Source organism: Branchiostoma belcheri, unplaced genomic scaffold (genome assembly GCF_001625305.1).
Source record: "Branchiostoma belcheri isolate BF01 breed outbred unplaced genomic scaffold, Haploidv18h27 scaffold81, whole genome shotgun sequence".
NCBI lineage: Eukaryota > Metazoa > Chordata > Leptocardii > Amphioxiformes > Branchiostomatidae > Branchiostoma > Branchiostoma belcheri.
The window spans coordinates 960,559-986,883 of NW_017804476.1; the positions used below are offsets into that span (position 1 = coordinate 960,559).

At 41.6% G+C, this 26,325-nt stretch overlaps 1 protein-coding gene across 2 annotated transcripts; it reads left to right on the forward strand.

The window, feature by feature from the left end:
- The first annotated feature begins 4,001 nt into the window (after positions 1-4,001).
- Positions 4,002-24,956, forward strand: LOC109486551. 2 transcript variants are annotated; one of them, XM_019790391.1, is made up of 7 exons: positions 4,002-4,057; positions 15,369-15,505; positions 21,002-21,134; positions 21,313-21,455; positions 22,242-22,398; positions 23,072-23,326; positions 24,172-24,956. In XM_019790391.1, the coding sequence occupies exons 2-7, from the start codon at positions 15,451-15,453 to the stop codon at positions 24,266-24,268; spliced, it is 840 nt and encodes a 279-aa protein (XP_019645950.1). In that variant the 5' UTR covers positions 4,002-4,057; positions 15,369-15,450; the 3' UTR covers positions 24,269-24,956. The 2 variants fall into 2 exon arrangements, with proteins under 2 accessions (XP_019645950.1, XP_019645949.1); XM_019790390.1 differs by lacking the exon at positions 4,002-4,057 and adding an exon at positions 10,889-11,039.
- Positions 24,957-26,325: the final 1,369 nt, after the last annotated feature.

A 26,325-nucleotide genomic window follows, 5' to 3' on the forward strand; every position in this document is an offset into this window, starting at 1 on the left:
AATAAAAGGAAACTCACGGTCAAGTCCGATGTTCTCTTGTCTCGTAGCTGATGACAGGTCCCTCAGATCTAGAAACACATGCAGGTCCTCCTGGAATATGAAAAGGAATGCAGGTCCTCCTGGAATATGGACTTGTCATGCAGGCACACAGGATTGCTGACAGGTCCCACAGCACACACAGGGGCATGGTCAGGTCCCACATGGTCAGGTATACAGTATCAGCTTCCCAAACCTAGGGTGTAAAAGAAAAACACATTCAGAAAAATCACAGGCCAAACTTACATACATCAACAATATTCATAGAACATGCACTTCATAACACAGGACCTCCAGGAATGTGAACAGGTACACAGGATTGCTGACAGGTCCCACAGCACACACAGGAGCATGGACAGGTCCCACATGGTCAGGTATACAGTATCAGCTTCTCAAACCTAGGGTGTAAAAGAAATACACATTCAGAAAAATCACAGGCCAAACTTACATACATCAACAATATTCATAGAGCATGCACTTCATAACACAGGACCTCCAGGAATGTGGACAGCACACACAGGAGCATGGATAGGTCCCACATGGTCAGGTATACAGCATCAGCTGCCCAAACCTAGGGTGTAAAAGAAACACACATTCAGACCAAATCACACACATCAATCCACAGAACATCACAATATCATGAAACAAGATACATTGTCATATTCACAACATTTGTAAAACCTGTTCTAAAACCTGCTTTGAGTAAGGAACAGGAGTTTATGCTTAAAGTTAGTGGAGCACAGAAATATTATATAACAGTCAAATGTAAACAGTAATATCATGACCAAACAACAATCGCATAAAAATACATCTCATGTTAATAACATATCACCCTTAATACAATCTGGACAAGTTCACACACATATCGACTGAGCATTGCCAGTACAAAAACATCATACAATCATAGCCAACAAACTAATGCAGGCATGGCATGGAATACAATGTACCAGTCTAAAACAGTAACAATACATGAAACACATTTCAAACACAAGTGCAACAACTTTCAAGCACAGGTCATATTGACAGAACATAATAATTGGAAAACATTGTGGTTTGACAAGATTCTCAATTCCTGTAAAAGGCAAAATGTAAAATTCCTCAGAATCTAAATACAACCAATTAAATTTCTTTTATAATCATCTGTAATTCATACATACATACATCCAGTATCCATACAATGATTTTACCCAAAGTCATACATGTTTTGTACATCCAATCAAAATTGTCAGAACATACATTGTATATAAAACACGTGGTCAAACACTCATTCTCTTATTGAAGAAATATTCACAGTAACATTTACTGCAGGACAGAAATCCAATTTTGGTAAGAAGCAAATTAAATATTTTACGAAAGATATAAATATAGTAGAATGCCAGGAATATTAATTTGATAAGAAAGGTTATATCAAGTTGGACGGGAAGCATAAGTAAAAGTCTTTCTTCTCCCTTACTTTAAAGGATCCTGTAATCATCTATTATGCAAATCAATCTAGTTCAGGCGCGCCCTCGCACATGCCACGCCACCATGCTTAAACACACGGTCATATTTCTGTGGTGTTACGGCGTCTTTCCACACCAGACTGTCCAAAAGTGGTCACAAGAATACAGAGAACAAAGTTACGTACTACTCACCACATAAAACAGACGTTTGTCGTCCTAAAGAGGCGAAGTTTTAGCAGAAGTTTCTCCCGCTCCATGTTCAGCCGCCATCTTGGAACTTCTGAGTTCGCCTGGCCTCATGGGTAGTTCCCACCTGTTAGTCCTCAGCTGATAATTTGAATAAAGATAATGCAATCATTTCTCGGTGGAAGCGCACATTTTGTCTTTTTCCTTACGTTTGTGACGTTTAAACAGAAACTGTGACGTCCCAGTGGGTTGAACATTGATGCCAACACTCTCATCTGTCCTATACCAGACCGAAGAGACAGTTACTCTACTCTACTCTACTCTACTCTACTCTACTCTAAAAATGTAACAGATAACCAGTTACCAATTAGTAGTGCAATGTCTGCCCTTGGTGCTGAACGCCATCCACACACATTGATAGCCAAACATTCCTGTTCCTGAACAAATAACCAAAAAGTCTTGTCCCTGGTCACCATAGTTAGAAAGTGCAATGTCTGTCCTTGGTGCTGAATGCCATCCACACACATTAATAGCCAAACATTCCTGTTCCTGAACAAATAACCAAAAAGTCTTGTCCCTGGTCACCGTAGTTAGAAAGTGCAATGCCTGTCCTTGGTGCTGAATGCCATCTGTATCTCTGTATCGGTATAGCCGGTGTTTGGAAATTGGTAAACTTATAAAACATTTTTTAAAAAATTGAGAAATTTGAGCTCGACTGAATTCCTCCAGTGTCATTTTTTTCCGAGCCCCCTAAATTTATGAGCTATGTCGTTTAAAGTCATTTAAACTTGTGAAGTGGCAAGGCATTGGTTATTTGCTTGCGGCCATCTAGTTGTATATCTAGTTTTACCAATTTTTTCAAGAGTCGAGTGTAAGGAGGCCGTATGAAATCGGTTGACACCCAGACTACAGAAAGTCACTATCATTGATAGTATCAAACTAAGTTTGTCGCACATCTCGGGGCACGCACATGGGCGCCCTCCAGCGGCCGTTTTGCTAAGTGCAGAATTAAACCCAGGGGAACGTCGCCGTAAATAATTCACAGTTTTCTGTGTTTTTGCTTCATTTCATTGCAAAACGTTCACTTACAATGATTACGAGAATGAAGAGGACAATGTTCAGTGGTACTCACCACCTAAAACGGACGTAGCGCGTCTTCCAAGACCAATTTTACCCGCCGAGTTCTGCCCCTTCCAAACACACTCGCCATCTTGGAACGGCGTGGTCCTACCACCTGATAATGAACCAGGATTTGCGTATTTCTGAATAATCTAAGTGGAAAATTAGATTAATCGTAACGTAATAGACAATCACCATACCTTGAGGCAAAGTGGACATGATTTTGTTATAATTTTCTTTTACAAATATTGTTCTTTTACTCATTCAACCTCAAGAAGATATTTCTTTCATCTCAAAGTTTATTTCAATAAAGTAAAATTAAAGATACGTTTAATGTGTTGGCTCTTACATTTGTATTTTGAAATGGTTCTAACAGGTACACAACATGTACAAAATACACTAATTATGAAAATAAGATCCTCGTTTATATCATAGATTATATCAGTTGATCATATTTTTTACCCAATGACAGTCTTATCTTAAATTCTAGCACTTGCTTATGAATTATGCAAATGAGTTCATGATAAGTTCACCTTCACTTAACTTCCAAATGCGGCAAACTTGTATGAAAGGATGGCATTTACTACTATAAAACTATAGCAATTTTCCATTAAATATGCGAATTACATAATCTATTTTTTCCCGATGTTCCTCTTGTTCACCAATTACATTTCACAAGTGTTCATAGTCCTATCATGGAACACAGCAGATTAATAGAATTAGAATCACCTCCTTAATTATGCAAATTAGCCCAGGAAGAAGTAAAATCGTGATTTCGACTTATAAACACTACACTATAGTGGTGTCCTACTCTCCAAGCAGAGGTTTGGATTTTGGCTTATTTTTGGTGTGTTTCAGGTATGCGAATTAGGTATTCATTTACATAATCTATTTTTATCTGGGTTTCTTTTTTGCACTGGAATTTTTTGGGTGGTTAACGTTAGCATTTAAAAAATTTCAGTGCAAAAAAGAAACCCCTATTTAAAAAAAAAACTAAAACACGCCAAAATTAGCCAAACGCTAAACCTCTGCTTGGAGAGTATAATAAAGGACACAACTGTAGTGTAGTGTTTATAAGTCGAGGAGGGGGAGTGAGGGATAGATCCTTCATCCCCCGCTGTGTATAATGACCCGCCCCCATTGATGCTACAGAGAGAGCGCACACTGTTAGAGCGAGATGTTAGAATACAGAGTATCAGTCACCTAAAGATGTTCTCTGTCTGAGGTGGGCTACAGTCGGATCTCTCTTGCACCTCTCAACACTCAAACTCCACGTACGTAGCTTTTCTTTAAACATTTACATACCCTATTTTCAGTATTCTTTTATAGATTGACACGTTAGATGTCCTTACACATCAGATAATTTGTTAAAGTTTGAAACTCTGCCATGTAGATTTCAAGCTATTCGATTCAAAGCGTTATACGCAAATGATGGTTAATTTAATGACTCTAGTATCAGATATAACGTTACTATTTACAGTGTATCATAATGATATCAGATGAATGTATATATAGGTCACTTGTCTGTAATGTCTAGGAAGTGAGAAGTAGGTTTCAGAGAAATACTACCGGGTATACACACTTACTAAACACAAAAAAGGATTGGAGATACTAAAGTATATAGAACGCTTTACACCAAAAAGAAAATAGAGTACCCTTTCGTCACAACTTCTTAAGTTTAAACTGTTGTGGCGAGACTGTAGAAAATGTATCGTAGCGTTAAGATTTCACCAACAGCTGCAAGGTACAGTTTTTGTCCGTTGGATTTTCTTGTTTTGTTAGGACCGTGATTCGAATAGGGTTTTCAGGGTACGTACTGTGCGGCCGCGCTCTGAAAAACCTGCATAAGAAAGGACGGGGCAGTGCGCGCTCACCCCAGCTGCCGGGGCATGAATAGTTGGCATGGAAACGGTGGACATGTAAGAGCCACGCGGCACATCGGTTCTGACTTTTGTGTCCTTTTTCATCGAGATAAATGGTGCTGAGGGGACAACGTAACCGGGTCAGGGGCACTATTCGTAACTGTTGTTTCCACAGTCCATATTCAAACCTTCTACATGTATATTTAAAGGCATCCAGTGCAGCTTTTAGGGCTTGGAAACCCGATTTCTAAGAGCCAATATTCCAGTAACCATTTTCCGTCAGAATTTGGGGAATTTTCGCTCCATGAGGGTCAATATACGTTGGGATAGTGTGGTTCCAACTTAGTATGTTATAAATGACTAGTCTAGTCATTTATAACATACTAAGTTGGAACCACACTATCCCAACGTATATTGACCCTCATGGAGCGAAAATTCCCCAAATTCTGACGGAAAATGGTTACTGGAAGGGCCCTGGGCTGATTTTTAGCGTACCACCCGGAAAATAAAGGACTCAGCTTGGGGCTTGTTTCTGCAGTTCAGCCAAAAGTATGAAATGCTGACTCAAATGTGCTAATGTGAAGCACTATGTGTCAATATCATACAGATTGACTTATTCAGAATATTTCCAGCCCTGAAATCACATTTGGTGCCTTTAAGATGCCAACCCTGAGACGAGACTAAATTCATGTCACGAGATACGAGCTCTTGTAGTAAACGAGCAGGGAAAGCCTCTGTACAGTACAGTTCACTGCTTCAGACTTAAAGGATCAAATTTACCCTTGGACGTTCTGATGTTCTGAAGAACTCTCTTCACAGTCTTCGCACAGCTTGATGAAAATGTACGTTTGTGAAGAGTGTACAAATGTACAGATGTGAGGCGCACTGCACTCATTCTGATATACTCTCCAATCAGAGGTTTGGGCTTTGGGTTATTTTCGGCGTTTTTAGGCTTTCTTGTCGGGCTTTCTTTTTGTACTTTCTTCTTTGACATTGTTGTGCCTCTGTTCGGAGAGTAATTCTGATAGGCTCGTATGGCCAGATTACTAAGTATTTTCCTTTTTTGCCCAGTCCTAGCCTACGATACGTACCCTCGTAGGAAGGACTAGTGGAGGCAATATTGTTTTTGCTCTGTTTCCTCTTTTTCTCCAACCTAATAAGGTCAATGACCCGAACCAGACGTCTTTCACCGTGGTAACTAGCGTTGGGTTATACAATGTTGCAATTTTATAGCAGGAGGGATTTAGTCTCCTCTCTGACCTTATACATGTATATGAATGTGTTTGAGTAAGAATTAACAGAGCAGACCCTATGCGAAGGTAAACATTATGCATTTGCTTTGCAAATGTTACCTTTCTAGTTGCTGATTTCTTCGAAGGACGAAGGCCGGTGCAATATATACGTCATAGCTCAAGCTCCAGATTATGCCGCAGATTTAAAACCTCTTCTTCTCCAGTAATGATGTACTGATCCGGCTGAGAACTTGTTAAACTCAAGGCTAAGCCGGGCTGCTTGGTGAGATAAAAACAGCCCCTCAGCAAGACTCGCAGTTCAAGGTTAAACTCATTAGCCTATTGGGAATGAAGAGACGTAGTGGATTTCCCAGTTGAGTTCCCAAGTATGCAAACCAGTTACTGATGAATATATAAAAGCAAGCGGAGGTACTGTGACACATCTAACAGAAAATCGAAGATTTCAGACTACCAGGAAATATATGCAATCCTCGGCTTCCTGAATTCCCCCATGTCGACCCCTGATTCCTACTGACTTCTAGATCTTGAGACCTTTACGTAAACCCCATTTCCTGACATTCTGCCTGTCAATCATCCCCGCCCACGTGCTGTTTAACCTACTATGTTCGGACCAACAAGTAAAACAAATCCAAAACTGCCAGCGGACAGCGAAAGTTCATCTGAGTTGGTAAAATACATGAAGAAAAATTAAACTAGTCTCCAACTAAAAAAAATTAACTCACCAGAAATTTTCGACTGAATCGCTCAGTCTTCATCAGCTTTATAACTCGAGCGCTGTGGACACGTGACTTTTAGCGACGTGTGACGTCAGCACTGGGTCAAAGTTCGTCGGAAGTCGGTACCGCCCACCGTCACGGTTTGCGGGAGTGAAGGTTGGTGTGCTCTGATGTAGATGGCTACGTTGGAGATTCTACGATATTTGTCGAGAAGAAGCACAAAAATCACAGACATAACCTATATATAATATGTATGTCTGAAACGTAATGTACGTCCTGCAACGTATGTCAGATAGATGTATTTACATTCAGAACAGACACTATTACTGGCAAACTGTGTACTCTGGGGTGTCTGCAAAACTGCGTCTCACGCTCTACCGGTTATCACTCATTCCATGCCTTCCTCTACAGGGAGACTTGTGTAAGGTACGGTTTGCATCCGTAATGTCTGTATGGTTCCAAAGGGAAGGACGAAGTGTGGCCGTAATCGTAATGAAGTGATCCTTATTCAAGTTCACCTGAACTTGACAGCCTATCAGCATTTTTACACCTGGTAGAGATAGTGGGGTAATTAGCTATGGATTTAAACATAATGTAGTTTTCATAGAAGCAGCTTTGGTTATTTATCCCATTTATTTAGTACTGAAAAATATTGTCTTTAAAAAACGTGCTAATTACTTTTACATGGGATAAGTTATACGTAGAAAATTCTACCCCATTATACCACAAAATGTTTTCTATATGAATTCTCTTTATGGTGAATTAATGGGGTAGCGCCCCCGTTATCCCATGAATTTACCAGAGAGAGAATTCATATAGAATTGAAATAGGATAAATAGAAATGGGATAAATAATCAGTTCTGTGGAAGCTGGTTGCACGCAAGCACGTACGCGCGCGTACACACACACACACACATACACACAAACACACACATGTTTCGTACTATGCACAACCAAGATTATTCACAGAAAATCTAGTTATTTGCAGTCGTTCTAAACCCGTAAGACGACGTATGGCGTCAGGCAGCTCCAATGAACTGGGGGCCATCTAACTTTAGATTTGATTAAAATCATGTTTCAACATCAACTTCCATAAACTTTATTAACGTGGTTTCGTAAATTCAACATTGATATATTACCCACATATCTTTGAGTGGAATTCAGCCGTAACAAAATTTCAGTTTTATGGTCAAGCAAAACCTTCGTAGGACCAAGGACTGGTATCAATCCAATGGCTTTGGTAGGACTAATATCAACATAATGGGTAGTAAAGACTGATCTATAATACTAGAAAGGTAACATTTGCAAAGGAAATGCATAATGTTTACCTTCGCATATGGTCTGCTCTGTTAATTCTTACTCAAACACATTCATATATATGGTCAGACAGGAGTCTAAATCCCTCTTGCTATAGAATTGCAACATGATGTACCCAGCACCAGTTACCATGGTGACAGACGTCTGGTTCAGGTCATTGACCTTATTTGTTTGGAGAAGAAAAAGAGCAAGAAACGGAGCTAAAACAATATGTTTTGCCTCTGCGAAGGTAAACATAATAAACTCTTGGTCGCTTTTTACCAACACAACTGGATATTTGAAGTGTGAAAATATCATCAGTAACCGATATTATAGGTCAAAGGCTGTACAGTATCACTATTCTTAAGGTCACATGTATTATTTACAGGCTACAGCTGCAGGCATAGCTATCACGAACTTGTCCTGTCACTCAAGATAAGGAAACATAAATAGATATATCATCCAAAATACAAACAAATTTAGTACAGTTTTCCTACTTTAACGCCAGGTTTAAAGCATTGCGGTTTTGCGCTGTGCTAGTAAAATTCTATATATATTACCAGTGTAACGCTAGCTACAAATTAAAGTTGACGTCAGAATTGCGTGGTAATTAATGCACAAACTAGCCCCCGTATTTTAACGGCCACTTCCCTAGATAGAAGAACCGTTCGTCCTATGCCAGACTCAAGACTGCGTTCGTTCGGCGCTTGGATCACATCGCATGATTGGTCCGAGGTCACACGAGAAGAGGGAAGTCAAGCCATGACAACAGCCCTGTACAACAAACTCCAGGTCAAAATCTCCGAGCACTTCCCAACGCGCAGTATTAAGATCCATAGTAAGGACAAGCCATGGGTCACCCCTGAGATAAAGAACCTCATATCCCTTCGCCAACGAGCCCTTAACAACGGAAAGACGTCAGAATGGAAAGCCGTACGTAACAAACTACAGGCGAAAATCCGAAGCGCAAGACAGTCTTTCTACAGTAGTAAAGTGCAAGGCCTACGGAAACACGACCCAGCCAACTGGCACAAGGACATTAAGTCAATGGCTAACTTGGGCAGAACCAATCCTGTAATCCACATAGACGGAATTGCTCCGGACAACAACAAAGCATCGGCCGATGCGATTAACAGCAGCCTCAGCAAAATAACCCAGTCGCTCCCACCGCTGGACATCAGTCTCCTGCCCGCCTTCCTCCCAGATCTACAGCCGCCACAGGTGAAAGTATGGGAGATGTACGACAGGTTGCAGAAAGTACGTGTCCGCAAGGCGGCCGGCCCGGACAACATCACAGGACGGCTGATAAGAGAATTTGCATATGAACTGAGCCAGCCACTGACATGCATTCTGAACGCATCCCTGAGTGAGGGCCTCGTCCCTCGTGAATGGCGCGAGGCAACCGTCATTCCCATCCCCAAAACAAAGCCTCCGTCCTTAGAAGAAATCCGCCCAGTTTCACTTACCTCACTGCTAGCTAAGGTATGTGAAGGCTTCGTAGCTAAATGGACGTTGGTAGACATCATTCAGAACATCGATCCCAAACAGTTTGGCGGACTTCCTGGGAAATCAACAACACATTGTCTAGTGGACATCCTTCACCATCTCAGTTCTACCGCGGACCGGAGAGGTACACTTAGCAGCATCGTCTTGACTGATTTCTCTAAAGCTTTTGATAGGGTCGAACATACAACTGCGATATCAAGGCTGTTAGAGTTAGGCTGCAGACCTTCACTGACCCGCTGGATCTGCGACTTTCTTTCTGAGAGGAGACAACGGGTCCTATACCAGGGTTCACTTTCCGAGTGGGAGATACTTACCTGCGGCCTCCCACAAGGCACTGTTTTGGCTCCCATCATCTTCTTAGCGATGATCAACAGCGCCGCTGTAAAGACCCGATCCACCAATTGGAAATTTGTTGACGATCTCTCAATGATTGAGAGCCGACTAACACGCGAACCCTCACTCCTACAACATGATCTCGACGACCTGGAACAGTGGACTGCGAACAGTTACATGAAGTTACATCCAAAGAAATGCAAGGCCATGCATGTGTACTTTACAAAAACCCCCCCTCCTCTCCCAGTCTTATACATTGACGGCCATGCACTTCAAGAAGTCTCTGTAGCCAAGCTGTTAGGGGTCATGGTGCAATCTGACCTCAAATGGAACACGCACGTCAACCACATCACCAGTCAAAGCAGCAGACGTCTCTTCCTCCTAAGACACCTGAAAAGGTTCAGACTACCAGTGTCTGACCTGGTGACTGTGTACGTAAGCTACGTACGTCCCCTGTGTGAATACGCCTGCCCTGTCTGGGGCCCCGGACTGACTTCCACCCAGATAGCCCAGATAGAGAACATCCAGCGCCGGGCATGTCGTATCATACTTGGCAAAGACTACTCCCGGTACTCGGATGCATGCAGTCTCCTAGGTCTACCTTCACTCCAGCAAAGACGTCAACACCTGATCCTGAAGTTCGGACGCGGTCTGATGGAGTCCCCGACATTCAGACAGTGGCTGCCTCCTACTCGAGGAGAGACCAGCGGTAGAGACACTAGATCTAGCTACAAACTGAACTCTGTCACTGCCAGAACTGAGAGATTTAAAAACAGTGCAATACCGCATATCGTGCGACTACTGAATGGGGACTGAGATTGCCATTTTATTGTCCAAAGACTTTTAATGCAACCTGTACATGTGCGCAAATCTGATATTTTAAACGAATTAGCTTTTAACGTATTTTATATTAATAATAATGACGGATAATGATTTTAATGTGTGATAACTTTTTATTAATCAACCAATGATAAATATGTAATTGTCAGAGCAATTCAGGTCCCAATTACACGGGACCTGCCATTCTGTACAAATGAATATGTGACAAATAAACCATTATTATTATTATAGAACCACCTCATGCATAATTCTCACGCTCTTGGTGCGTAGGAAACCCCCAGGGTTGAAAATGTTACCGACCCGTTAGCCTAGAAAATTCCAATGCTTATTCGGGATAGGTAAAAATACGTGTCTGAACTGTATGCGTTGAGTACTGCACATGTTGGGGGAATGTACTACCAGCACTGCAAATCCTGAGGCCACAGTTTGGTGTACCTGGCACTTGTACAGGTATGTCTTATTCAGCCTTTTAAATACCCAGGCCATGGGTTAAATGGTGGGGATGTGTTAACGCAGTGAGTAATGGTGAACTGTAAAGACGTGACAGCTTGCGTTCGGCGATGTCGGTTTTGAATAGAGCGTTCGGTTCATATCTAAAATCGACATATCTGACAAGAACAGATACTAGTGAGGCACGAAGGGAAATCGCAAAATTCCTTTGATATCTATCATTGGTAGAAATATTTTTTAGTGTTGTGCAATATTGTAGAATGTCAAAATTTTGTTCTGCAATTCGGAAATACTTTCTGCAAATGCACTAGCATAAGTCCTGACCTAAACCGATGGATGGCATACTACGTACACGTTGGCAAACATTTACATGCAATTTGAAAAATTACCAGTATATCATATCGTCAGTAGTAAACACAACAACTCTCAAATAATATTATATGCTAACACAATTGAAACATAGCAGTCTGCAAAATTGCAGGTTGCTTAATTTTTCCCTCTGCTGTATTGAAAATGTCTCTGTAAAATGCAGACTGCAGATGGGTGTTTCTAACACTGTACATGTACAATGAAGGACTACCAAGAAGAGACATATTAACTGATTTACTGAGTCCGATATGCCTATTGAACAGATAGGCTTTTATCTTTGCTAGAGACGCTAAGAATGATCCACATGTACCTTAGGCCACACCAAGTAAAAATTTTATGGATGACGTCCTTTGGAGACACTAAATCTAATGCGAGAGGGCGAAAAAAAAACAAGAAGGGCCCTAAAAACAAGATGCCTAGATTAGAAATATACTAAGAGACGACAAATGTTAGGACACAAATTGAATGAGGTGACACAGTGTATCAAGCAAGAAGTCTTTTATTCATCATCAAAACAGCAATAAATCAGGTGGAACAGCAGTTGTCGTCCTGTGCTTTGGGGAGATAGATGGAGCGGTCAGCAAGTTTCTTCAAATGTGGCAGCATGTACCAAACTGAAATCCTAATGGAAGTCATGATTTCCTTGCTTCATGGTTCATAAGCTTTGGTCCGTACAAACTTATTTGCGGCACTGTCGTGACTCTTTGGTCATAGTTACAGGAAGCGGAATTTCTTGTTTTTTTTCTAGGAACAGGCCAAAATCAATGCGCGCGGGGATGTCATCCATAAAATTTACTTGGTGTGGCCTTATACTCAAAAACGTTGCAGAAATCAATCCTGCAATTAACGAGCTGTAGGTCTCACCACATCTCGATCGAAACTTGCCCAAATTATCCGCTGCGAGATTCTAACATGAAGGCGGGGAGACTATAATGCGTAAATCAGCTCGTAGGCGAGGAGGAACTATTGGACCTTTCCGTCAGCAACGACAAATTTTCCGCCAAATGAAACTCGACATCACATTTCTGTCCACGCTCTCCGGTTGTTAATGTGGTATACGTACGGTTGGTGGTTATGTTCACAGAATGACAATCACAGACTTCGTTCTCTATATTTGTCATACCCTGGGCGCCAAACTATTATCGGGCCGTTAGCCGTTTCCCTTCGGCAGCCAAGAGCACGTCCCCCGCCTGTCTAAATTACCGTTACGGAGGAGAATTTGTCCGGACCTAGAACTCGTTGTAGGACCAACCAAACTCCCGTCGGGCTAGACTCCTCCGTAGCGGCAATTTAGACCGGCGGGGGAAGGGCTCTTGGCTGCCGAAGGAAAACGGCTAACGGCCCGAAACGAGTTTGGCACCTAGGGTATATACGAAGGTATATTTGTCACGGCGAGACATCCTTGTTAGTCATAGCAGGATTCGTGATAGACTCGTTTAGTGGCTTGTTACGTGCAGTTTCCTGACTGAAATATCAGTTTTCTGGAAGCTGCCATGTGTCTAACAGTCCTCAAGCCTTAGAATTGACGGCAGGGTGCAGGTTGGAAGGCTGTTAGAACCCCAGTAGCCATCTGAACTGATATAGAATCAGAAAACAGCATACAGAGTCCCCAAAAAAACTCCAACGAAGAACAGTGTGTAGGCTACTAGTATGCATTCCTATATCCAACAGCAAACACGGTAAAACTAAAAGGTCGTTGGTGATAGCGTTCCTCTCAAGAACAACATAGTATTTCTAGAATTAAACACGAGATATCAAAGTCGAACGTCTTGTAGCGGCAGTACTAAGGACAGCCACTAGGGGGTCCAAAATCTACAATCATTTCTTTAAATATTTGATATGTCAAGCTAAGAGTTTCCTACCAAATTTCTTGATAATTCATCCATATCGCTTCTTGAATTGTCGTGCTAAACTACATCCATCCATTCATTTATCCATCCATCCATCCATCCATCCATCCATCCATCCATCCATCCGTCCATCTTTCCATCCATACACCCACACATGCATCCATACATACGTACATACGTGCATACATACATACATACATACATACATACATACATACATACATACATACAGACAGACAGACAGACAAACAGGCAAACAGACGGACTGACATAGACAGACAAACAAACAAACAAACAAACGCTACTAAATAAGGCGAATATACATACTTATATTGAAACTGCTGACCTATTGGGTGTACTTAGTATCCATATACATATACCGGCTATACAGATACAGATATATTTTTCACACAGCTCATTTAAGATCGATATCATTCAGCTCACACGATATGAGACAACTCTCTCGGCGCTTGACCCTTCCCCGAGCACAAATAAAATTGTCAAAACCTTTTTCGTTATCGATTCTCGCTCTCCACATGTCATGACGGTAAGGCCTAGGGAAAATATGTTGTGTTTCCTGTTTCCCGACCGACCCTAGAAAAACTGCCGACCCCAGAAAAAACTGCCCTAGAAAAACTGCCGACCCTAGATAAAAACGGCCTGCCGACCCTTGAAAAAACTGCCGACCCTAGAAAAAACTGCCCACCATAGAAAAAAACTGCCCACCCTAGAAAAAAACTTCCCACCATAGAAAAAATTGCCCACCCTAGAAAAAACTGCCGACCCTAGAAAGAACTGCCCACCCTAGAAAAAACTGCCCACCCTAGAAAAAAAACTACCGACCCTTTTTTGTGTGGACGCTGTGTGCAAGCGACATATTTTTTAGCTGACCCACCTTTTCTAGCTCCATGATCTGACACCTGAGTGATGAAACGTTGTACAACCGGTTTTCCAATATTGACGTTGAAAATATAAGTGTCCTCATGCAGTTTACTTTGTTAAACTGCATTTGGTACAAGTTGGATCAGTAGAGTAGAGACCGCCAAAGTCTAAAAAAGAAGAGAGAAAAAAAAAGAGATAATTTCTACCTACCGACCCTAATTTTTTCAGGACTGAAACAGGAAACACGACATTTTTTTCCTAGGCCTAAGTGCACAGTAACAGCTGTCAGATAATTCTATATCTGACGAGCTTTCAGACTCGATGGAAACATACATGTGCTTCATCTATTATGCAGAAGGTAGTATACATATATCTATACATACATACATATAACTTTATGTCAGGGTAGAAATTGCAATCTCGCGGAATAGGTGATTCTATCGGTAGAGATTGCGATTTGAGTCTCTGTGTGCCGACATTAGGCCACAGCAAGTAATATCTATGGATGACGTCAGCACGCGCATTGGTTTTTGCCTGATTTTGAAAAAGAAAAGAAATTTTGTTACATGCCGATAATAGACAAAATGTAGTAAAAGATTTTGAAAAATGAAGAGATAAATATGAAGAGAGGAATCAAATTTTCAAGTTGTTTCAGTGACAAATGGATGTTGCAATATGGTTGGCAGTAAACTTAGCACAATGTAGGTATCACTTCTTGTTTAACAAGGTTTGTGATGTAAAAAATTGAAAATGTAGGAATTTTTGTTTTTTGGCCCGCCTTATTTTTTTTTGCCCGCTCGCAGTAAATTTGGAGCCTGGGGAGGACGTCATCCATAAAATTTACTTGCCGTGGCCTTAGCAGAAATTCAGTATCGTTTGCCTCATAACTACTAATAGGGATTCGTCGTGATGATTATCAGTGGATGGTACAAATTTCCGCCTTTCCGTTGCATGAAAACATTGCAGGGAAGCAGAAATTGTGCAAACGGAAAGGATGGGTCATCTTTTTTCACCCTATCGCATTAAATTTATAGTCTGAGGAGGATGTCATCCATGAAATTTACTTACTGTGGCCTTACTCTGATCAGGATCTCTTCTCTCGGCCGTTCATTGTTTTTTCACCCGCTCGCATTAAATTTGGAGTCTGGGGAGAACGTTATCCATGAAATTTACTTGCTGTGGCCTTACTCTGATCAGGATCTCTTCTCTCGGCCTTTCATTTGCGTAGGCAGGATTGGGCAGCAGCAGAGCTGATTCCATCTCAACGTTGTCTGTGCCAAGACGGGGAGAACTGAAGATACTCTGACGCTATGAGGAGACACAGTTACATCTTCATCCTCAAGCTTATCTCCGTCTTTGTGGCCGGTAAGACTTTGCTCTTAGAAATGCTTCTTAGACTCGTTGTTAAAACAAGTGGAGAGCATAGAGCATAGATACATTAAAGGCACCCAGTGCAGTTTTTAGGGCTTGAAAACCAGATTTTTCAAAGTCAATATTCTCACTTACATATCTACATACTGTACATAAGTTGAAACAACACTGTTCCAATGTATTACCGACATTCGTGGAGCAAAAATGCCCAAAATTCTGACGGAAAACGGTTACTGGAAGGACCTGGGTTGAATTTTAGGGTACCGCCAGAAAATAAAGGACTAATCTTGGGGCTTGTTTTAAATGCCTTAAGAGTGAAATACAGATTCAAATGTGCTAATTTGGGACAGTATTTGTTAATATCATAAAGGTTGCCTTATTCACAGTATTTCCAGTTTTGCCGCCCTGAAAAATGCATGGGATGCCTTTAACATATTGTGTGTATCCGTTTGCACTTATTGCCTCCGGGGACGGAGGTTTTGTTTTGAGTGGGTTTGTCTGTGGTTTTGTGTGCATATTTGTTCAGCTAAGACGGTTGCAGAGAGAGTGGGTGGACTTTTGATTACCACATGTAGATTGACAGGGAGGTCAAGACTTAAAGTAACCCAGGTAACCGTGCAGGTCCACAGCAAACAGCTAGGGGGCCCAAATTTACACCACTAAACCCTGACGTCAACAACTACATGCTACCCTAACATCACATTCAAAGACCATCCAGTGCCAACGATATTTTTAAAAATTCTAACTGCAGTACCAAGGTCAATCACCAGGGGCCCAAAGTCGACCAACGCAATCCTCTGTATTCCACGTACCCACCCCCCAAATACCATCGCATTCCGTCCGATAGAACTTGAAATACACACCAAAACTTCACCGTTCAAATTCCTTGTTCGAAATCTTTTTACAGTGACAGTTTCTTTCCCCGTACGGCAAAGCTTTGGAATTCCCTCCCTGACAAGTGTTTCCCACCAACCTACAATCTACAGGCTTTCAAATCAAATGTTCACCGCCATCTCTTGACATAGCCATGTTTCTCTCATATTTCTACTTCAGTGCCGAGAAGTGGTCGTATAGGCCTTGCATTGAACCACTCCGTTAAAAAAAACATCATTCAGACTGGAAACAGTGCCCACCATTTTCACGGAGGGTAAAAACCCCACAAACACTTCTGAAATCTGAAAAATCTCCGATTTCTTGTCGATAGCAGTGCAGCTATATTGGCATCGTTTCAAACGGAATTACAGCGACTAGCGAAGCAATTGCCAGGCTGTGAGATGTAACGAAAGTGTGTAGCACTACAGGGTAACCTCTTAACACCTTACCTCTCCTGGGATCGCGCCCCTGTACTAAGCGGGAATTACTGTACACCTTGCCAGGCGACCTGTAAAATCCACTGATTGTAAATTTGTATAGCGAGTTTGCCTCGGACTGCAAATCGTGTCCTGAAGCCGGGTTCACAGCCAAACACTTACAAGAGCCCAAACGATAGACTCTCTTTTCTGCAGTGTTAAAACGTTTAGGACCTAGAAGTATGTATCTTATTTTAATCCTAGAAAGTAACTAGAAAGGTAATATTTGCAAAGGAAATGCATTATGTTTACATGTACCTTCACATGGTCCAGCTTAACAAACTACTGCTTTGTTTGTTCTTACACACTCATATATATGGTGACCATGCAGCCCCTCTTGAACTCAGTTCTGCATGGCACTTGCAACATTATGTAACCCAACACCAGTTACCATGGTGACAGACGTCCGGTCCAGGTCATTGACCTTATTTGTTTAGAGAAGAAACTGAGCAAAAACAATATGTCTTCCTTCGGTAAACATAAATAGGGAGAACATTCAAGTTGTTTTGAAAAATGTGTACGTGTCCTGTGCATAGCATTACACAACTAGAATTCCGAGATCTCATACCTCCATGAAATATGATCTTGATATGTAAATGTAAATGTCTTCTTTAATTGTGGAAATGACCTCTGCATTAACATGATATATGCATCGTGATGTATGTTAACTTTTGATTAACTTACAGATGTCCCAAGTATGACATTCTCATCATTCACCATTACGAAATCATAGAATTTTCGCATTAATTATGCAAATTAGGTCATCATTTGCATAATTAGTATCTGTTGAAGTTCCGTCTGCCATAGGTTACATACATTACATGTATGTAAGTAGTATAATGTAAAACACTGTAATTATAGAATTTCCTCATTAATTATGCAAATAAAGTCCTCATTTGCATAATTTGCATTTAATTATGTACATCTCTCTCTCAGCTACCTACACACCAAAAATAATGAAAATACGTTGTTCCTGTCTGGACTTATTGGCTTTTAAACATTTCGCCAGAAAGTGCCCTGCAGTTCCAGAACAAGCCGCTAGGGGGCCCAAACTCATGTGACTTCTTCCCAAGCACGAGAGCTACCTTCCATCAAAATTTTACGACCCTAGCATGTCCAGATCGCGAGATATCAAAACCGGAAGTTGCGCTGCAGTACCAAGGGAAGCCACTAGGGGGACCAAAATCTAATCATTTCCAGTTTTCGTCACACCCTACCAACACACCAAGTATGAAACCAATCCATCCAGGCGTTCTTGAGTTATCTTGTTGACCAACAGACGGACAGAAGGACAGACGGACAGACGGACAGATAAACGCAACTGAAAATATAACCTCCATGACACATTTCATGGAGGTAATCAAGCCTTGAAATGTAGTCCGTAAGAATTTCATCGAAACATCACCTAATGGATGTCTGAATATTATAGCCCACGGCATGCAGGCAGTTGACGATAACAGTAGCATACAGACACGGTATGTAGAAGCAAGTAATTATATATAGATCTTTGGATCTGTCTCAAAAATGAGCCCTGCAGTTCGTAATACACGCAACACTGCATTGATAAGGCCAAAGCAAGTAAATTCTATGTTTGACATTCTCCGCAGACTCCAAATCTAATGCGATAGGGCGAAAAAAAGCAAGGCGGGCCAAGAAAACAAGATTCCTACATTTTCAAAGTTTGACATGATCATAATCCTTGTTAAACAAGAAATGATACGTATATTGTGCTACGTTAACTGCCAACTACTACAACATCCATTTGTCACTGAAACAACTTTGAAAGATAAGTTTTCAATCATTACAAATGGTTTTGATTCAGTGGGAACATCACATATACACAGCCACCATCACATATACATGTGTAAAAGAAATACATCACTGCATCAAAGTAAAAGACAAAACATTAAGTCAGCAGTCAGAGCCTTGTCTTGTCTCCTCTCTTTATATGCTTCTGCCATCCACCTTCCGGCATGGCAACAGACATCTTTGCCCATTTACGGCATGTTGACCAGTGTTAGGCCGCCTGGGTGCCATCCGATTTGTAACGGCAACCCCGATTTTTTCGAGGTTGCCGTTACAAATCGAATGGCACCCAGGCTAGACCACTGTCAGTGGGCAACATGAGTTTCTTTTTTTTTTCAAAAATCAGGCGAAAATTAATGCGCGCGCTGATGTCATCCATAAAAAGTACTTGCTGTGGCCAAATCTTCACTACTCTGAGATTTACGTGAGCGTAACTTTGCTCGCAAGTGTGTGACGCACTACTTCGACTGTGTATAATTAAATGTCACGTTGTAATCCGCTATTTCCTGTATTTCTAGTATAATTTATGGTCATATCCTGCCAACTGACGTTATGATATCGACTGATCTAAGTCAATATTCTAAATCTTACACAAGATAGCTACAAATTGAGGTATATGGTAATGTTGCATATCATTTTCTTTAAATTGTAATCACAAGACGTGGTGGGGACACACTCAAGTTTTTTTTAACTCATATTAATGCCGCCACCAACACAGGGGACAACACAATACTCATTTTCACCTGAGCGAAGTGAGGAAAGTCGAGTTAAGTGCCTTTCCCAAGGGCACAAGATCGGTGGCATTCAAGAATACTTACGGAAAAATTGCATATGAAAGGAATAACCATGTAGCATGAAAGTTCATCTGTGTTGGTACAAATCATTATGAAATAATGGGGTAAGTCCCAATTCTATATCTAGTGTTGGAAGTTAAAGTTCAGTCTTTATTTCATAACGGAATAACCATGTATTTAATACCAAGAGCACGTATATACTTTTACGTACGGTGTTATGGAGGATTTTATTGACGTACATTCGATATATTTTTTGGGACAAGTAAAGTGTTTCATGACGTCGGCTGGATACACTGGCTTTCTCCCGTGGGTTAGCTAGAGCTTCGTGGATAACTGATAATAGAGGGACATGCTATGCGTGCATAAAGAAGATAACAGAATATACATGACGTTCTCAATCATGACACGTTCCTACTGATTTAGCCTGGTATCCAGTCTGATTCGTGGTCGGGGCCGCAAGAGCTCTGGCCCGCCCGCCTCACATAAGCTTCCCGGTGTGTATTTCACGAGAGATTAATTAGCCCTCCGCGAACATCGTGTTGGGGGAAACCAAATCCCCAAGCATACTGTCTCTGATTAGCGTAACATTCCTACCGGGACGGTCTGTTGCACTGGGCGGGGGAAGCTCTTAGAGGCCCCGAACCTGCCTAAACACCCCAATACCCCCAATCACGATCAGACTGGATACCAGGCTACTACTGATTGAGTTATTGTAGTACAAACGGTAAAAATTGAGAGGATAAATATGGAATATCAATCATTTCCATACGCGGTATGTGTGATCTCTATATTCTCACTATCACAGTAAATATTATAGAGAAAAGACTTCAATTGGCAATATTGTGAAAAATGCACTCCAAGATAGTTTAGGACGTTGTAAGATAGTTTGCAAAATTGTTGCTAATAGGCTATAGTTCATTACAGGCCAATGCTATTTTCGTAATATGCAACATAGATAATAAATGACAGAGTGAATATTTACAGTACGTAAAATTGGGCCTTTATGAAGGCCTAAAGGCATTCAAGAGTATTACAGCTGACAAGACAGTTCAAAAGGTCAGACACAGGAAATGTGGTGAGCTTGAGAGTACGTTGACAGCACGTGAGTGGGGAAGATTGACAGGCAGGATGGTACCGGGGCCAAAGGGTATAGGACACAGGAAATGGGGCGATCTTAAACCTAAAGTACATCCCGGAAGTCTGAAATGGCTTATTTCTTGAAGGAAATCATATCGTTTTGCTTTGATTCCTCTTTCTCTTCTTCTCCAAACAAATAAGGTCAACGACCTGAACCAAACGTCTGTCACCATGGTAACTAGTGTTGGATTACATCACGTTGCAATTTTATAGCAGGAGGGATTTAGACTCCTGTCACCATATATATGAATGTGTTTGAGAAAGAATTTTAGAAATATAAGTAATTTTAGAAGTGAGTAAGAAACAGAGCAGATCATATGCGAAGGTAAGCATTATGCATTTGCTTTGCAAATGTTATTTGCAAATGTTACCTTTCTAATTTGCTACATGTATGTGTTTCTCAGCGCCCCTGAAGGAAGTTGGCAGTACGTGTATGTACAGTGAGATGACGAGCATGAAGATCCAAGCCCTGGAGAGAGGCGTGTTCCCCGGCAGCGAAGAACACCTACTCACGGACAATGACACACTACTCTGCAGGTAAGGGTGCGGTCACATGAGACCTAGTCTCCAAGCAGAGGATTATTCTTATTTTTGACGCGCTTTTAGGCGTTTTATCGGGCTTAGTTTTTAAATGTATCTTGGAAATTTGGTCCTGAGTAACCCTCTTACTTGAATAAAGTTCAACAGTTTGGTACAAATGCGTCTACCATTCCAGTCAGTACAGGGACTTCGTTGTGTGTTCAAGTTACGTCTTACACCAACAACCCGGCTGTTCGTTACGAGATCTCCCCACGGTCTTCCCCACCTTCTACACCTACCAGGACACCGTGGGGCCGGACTGTACCATGCCTGGGAGAGGTAAGAACAGAACACTAACTAAATAACTAAATACCTATATAACTGAATAACTAAATACCTAAATAACTAAATACCAAAATAACTAACTAAATAACTAAATACCTGAATAACTGAATACCTAAATAACTAAATACGTAAATAGATAAATAACTAAATAAGCTAAATACCTGAATAAATAAATAACGAAATGACGAAAGCTAGGCACTTCAAATACGTTCTGGTACTACTGGAGCAGAAATGAAACTTCCCTGTTGGTAACACCGTGATTCATCTTCCTTTTCCTAGGAAGTTAACGCAATGTGGATCATTATATACCTTTTCCAGGAAGTTAAGCCGTTACATGGGCTCTTGAAATACGTTCTGGTACTACTGGAGCAGAAATGAAACTCCCTTCATGAAATACAGTGAATTTTCCTTTTCCGGGAAGTTAAGGCCCAGTGGATCATTACGTAATCCCCACCACAATTCTATTCCAGGAAGTTACGCCGTTACCTGGACTCTTGAAGTACGTTCTGGTAATACTGGAGCAGAAATGAAACTCCCCTCTTGAAATACAGTGGATTTTCCAATTCCAGGAAGTTAAAGCACTGTGGATCATTGCGTAATCCCCACCACAATTCTATTCCAGGAAGTTACGCCGTTACCTGGGCTTTTCAAATACTAGTACGTTCTGGTAATACTGGAGCAGAAATGAAACTCCCCTCTTGAAATACGGCGGGTTTTCCAATTTCAGGAAGTTAAAGCACTGTGGATCATTGCGTAATCCCCACCACAATTCTATTCCAGGAAGTTACGGCGTTCATCGGATGACGAAGCTTCAGGTAGACGCCTGTAGGAGGTACGTCTGTCTGGGGATGTTACAGAACTGCAGCGATGTGTTCCTGGGGAAAATAGCTGCCATGGACCAGGAAAGCCTCTGTACATGGCCAGGGGATCAGATCGGGTAAATACGTGTATAGAGACGCCTTTTTGTCACATATATATCCATACTAGAAAAGTAACATTTGCAAAGCAAATGCATATTAATGTTTACCTTCCCATATGGTCTGCTCTGTTAATTCTTACTCAAACACATTCACATATATGGTGATAGAAGTCTTAATCCCTCCTGCTATAAAACTGCAACATGATGTAACCCAACACTAGTTACCATGGTGACAGACGTCTGGTTCAGGTCATTGACCTTATTGGTTTGGAGAAGAAGAAGAGGAAACAGAATCATTATGATAGTGTGATTTTATGAACAGATATTATGATTTTAGTATCATTTTAAGAACCTTGTGACTTTGGTATTATATTGTATTCTAACAAATTCACGATGAGCACGTGGGGTTGTTTTGTGTGGCGTAACGGCAGAGTGCTCGGTTCGAAACCAAGATGTCGCGAGTTCGAATCCTGTCATGCCATAGATCTTGTGTCCTTGGGAAAGGCTTTCCTCACTTAACAATGAGTATTGGCAATTGTCCTATGCGCTTGTGGCGGCATAAAAATAAGTTGAAAAAATAACTTGAGTGTGGTGTCACCATGCCTTGTGTTGTAACGAAATAAAGAAATTCGTTGTAAAGAAAATCACGTTGTAAAGAAATTCACTATGTCTGGATTTTTGTGGTTTGTAGGGTGTACTTGGAGCTGAATGACTGCGTTGACTTCGCCCAAACTGTCACCAACTACACGGAAAGCTTGCTCGCAGACGAGGTGTTGAAGAGGGTACACGAGACAGCGTACGGGCACTGCAAGGGGAAGTACAAGCGGGAGCGGGAGCCCTTCGACCCGCCCGACTCCATCTTCGCCGCCTGCGTGTCGGTCCCGGCCTTCCTGACGTTTGTAGCGGCGGTGGTGCTAGCGTCCTGGGACTACATCCGAGGAAAGCAGTGAATAAGCTTATAATTACGTCCTACCTGCTTCATTCTCCGTGGCGTTTTTAGAGACTCAGTTCACGTAGAGAGTATCTAATTGGCAGCCTGTTGATTGTGTCAATTTTCCCTTTTCTTTGATTGGACCGTTAGAGTTAGAACTGTGACGTGCGTGTTTGAGACAAACGCATGGGAACGTGGCTTGAATATCCTGGCATGAAGGGAAAGAAAGCCCCTGTCACACATTCACACTTTTGGCGACTCCCGAACGCTAGCCGAACGCCCGCCGACCTGAGTGGGTCCGTCGGCACCAGCCGAATGTGTCAAAATGCTAAGAACATTCATGAGGCGTTCTAGAGGTTCGATGATAGTTTGCTGGCCATGGTTTTCGACCGTACGTCACCAAAACACCAATCAAACCATGGAGCAAGTCAGCAGAGTTCGGGGTGTGTTCAGGGATCAAATTTGACTCTAATTTAACTCAAATTTGTTTTGAGTCATATACAAAAGGTAGGCGTGGCCTAAATCTGGTCAGAGTGCTCTCGAACACCAGCCGACATTTTTCGACTGGTGTTCAGGAACGAATATGGAAGTTTGTGAATATGTGACAGGCGTTAAACCGCAATGTACTGTGGGATACACTTACGCACTGCTATAGGTTTAAACCAATAAGAGAGCAACAGCATGTATGGTGTAATGAGAGCACGTGCATGGTTTAAGGTGCATGCTTTTCTTAGTGCGTGACGTGGGTGCACTAGATCTTAGTGGGTTTGTTCACCGTTTGGTTTAAAACTCAGACTGAGCTCCAACCCTATAGTGAAAGGGTGTGAAGTCTGACTACATGCTCTAACTCAAAACTACAGGTCCAACGGGGCGTCCGGACGTACCGATACGTTCTCTATGGACCGCGTCATGGTGACTATGGACTTGAAACTGCCGGGATCACCACATAACACGTAGAAGTGCCAGGTTCTGACTGTGTATTCGAACTATGGACTTAACATCTCTCTATAGATATCACATACACTCAAGAACTTCACATCGTGATGGAGGGTTACACCACAGTCAATATAGAGGGTCATTGGAGGTGAAGCTATGCCGCTGCGGGTCGCAGTGTGGCGCTCGTAAACCAGGTTGTTACATCATGTTGTGTGATATAAGGCCTTGTGAAATCCGAGCTGTTTGGTCATTGTCGTACTACATGGGTAGATATCAACATAAAGCTGAATACAGAGTAGTATAATCAAGAGAAAATATGAGGATGACTAATCAGCACCAAGGAAAGACCTAAGGATAGCCAATCAGTATCACGGAAAGACCAGAGGATGGCCAATCAGTATTAAGGAAAAGGATGAGGATGGCCAATCAGCACCAAGGAAAGGCCTTAGGACGGCCAATCAGTATTAAGGAACCTAAGCGTTAGTGTGTATATTTAAGTAATGGAACATAATGATTTTGTCATTCTTGCAATAGAAATGGGAGAAAGATACCGCTGGTCGGTTAAATGTTCACTGACGTGTAAATGTACTATAATGTAAAATAACAATTGTCTCTGATTGATGTTTAAATTGATTTTGTTTTGATGTGATGTGAGGAGACATTAATTTTATTGGTATCTGCTTAACACAAGATTAATAAAGTCTACTTTCTTGATTGAATTAGTGGCTCCTCTATTATTTTACACCGGTGCAATAGCTCAATTGGTAGAGTGCTCGCTTTGTAACCGGGAGGTCGTGAGTTCAAACCCCGGCCGGGTCATACCAAAGACTTAAAAAATGGTACACACTTCTTTCTCTGCTTAGCACTCAGCACATATGAGAAAGAGTGTGGGAAGGTCAAACACACAGCACTACCAGCGGACCAGCCCCCTGCTGTAGTGCATTGCACAATTGTGTGTCGCCCAAGGGCTACGAAATGGAGATGGGCACCACCCTACGCTCGGGCAAGAGCACGGGAGACTTTTTTCTTCTATTATTTTGATTCCATCTAACTGATCTTGAATTTTGACATTACCAGAAAGCTCTACAAAATCAACTGCACTCCCACACTTTGATAGTTGAATGTATTGTGGTATATATACATTTCTGCAATAGTCTGTAACATACACACGGCACATATGTAACGTTACATATACTGAAAACAGTAAAGTACTCACAGTTCAGGCAACCAACGAGCGATCGTTGTTTTTGTTTACATCACATGTATGCAAATTATTTGAAGACATATGCAAATTAGTGGTAGGCAAATCAGCCAACCGTCACCCGGTTTTTGCCTACCGTGACGTCATGGCGATCGCTCATTATAAAATAAAGTACGTTGAGCTTGAAGAACCAAAACAAATATTGACTCATCTTTTGGATAAAGTATGTAAGTACTTAAAGGAATGTTGGCAATGGATATACCGAAAGAGTACAATAAATTGAAGGAAAATCACAGAACAAAACGGCAATAATAACACATCATATGCATATCAAAGCAAAACAACAACAGCAACATAACGCAGCTAGATCGTTGTTGGATATGGGATTCGTTTAGGTGCTAAACATTACGAAACGCACATATTTTACTCACTGCAGCATAGTCAGTTTCATTTGCCGGAGAAACCTTAACGTAAAGACGTACCTGTGGCGTACAGACACTGACACTGACGGTAACAGATGATGTGTGCACACAGACGACGCCATGTTATCTATCTACCTGTCCAGCGCGCGGGGCACTATGGGATTGCCACGGTAATGGACAAATACACTACTAGGCAGCACTGGCCTTTTGTGGTGATCTTTGTACAATAATACACAAACCGAGTTCTCAAACAGTCGCAACTGTTTCTCGTTGAAAGCAATCTATTCACATGTTTTCATCTTCAATGACCTTAAACCACAGTGTACATGGTTACAATTACAATTGATCTGTTATGCTAAGTAAGGCCACAGCAAGTAATTTTCATGGATGACATCAGCCCGGGTATTAATTTTTGCCTGGTTTTAGAGAAGAAAAAAAAGTAGAAATTTTGTTGC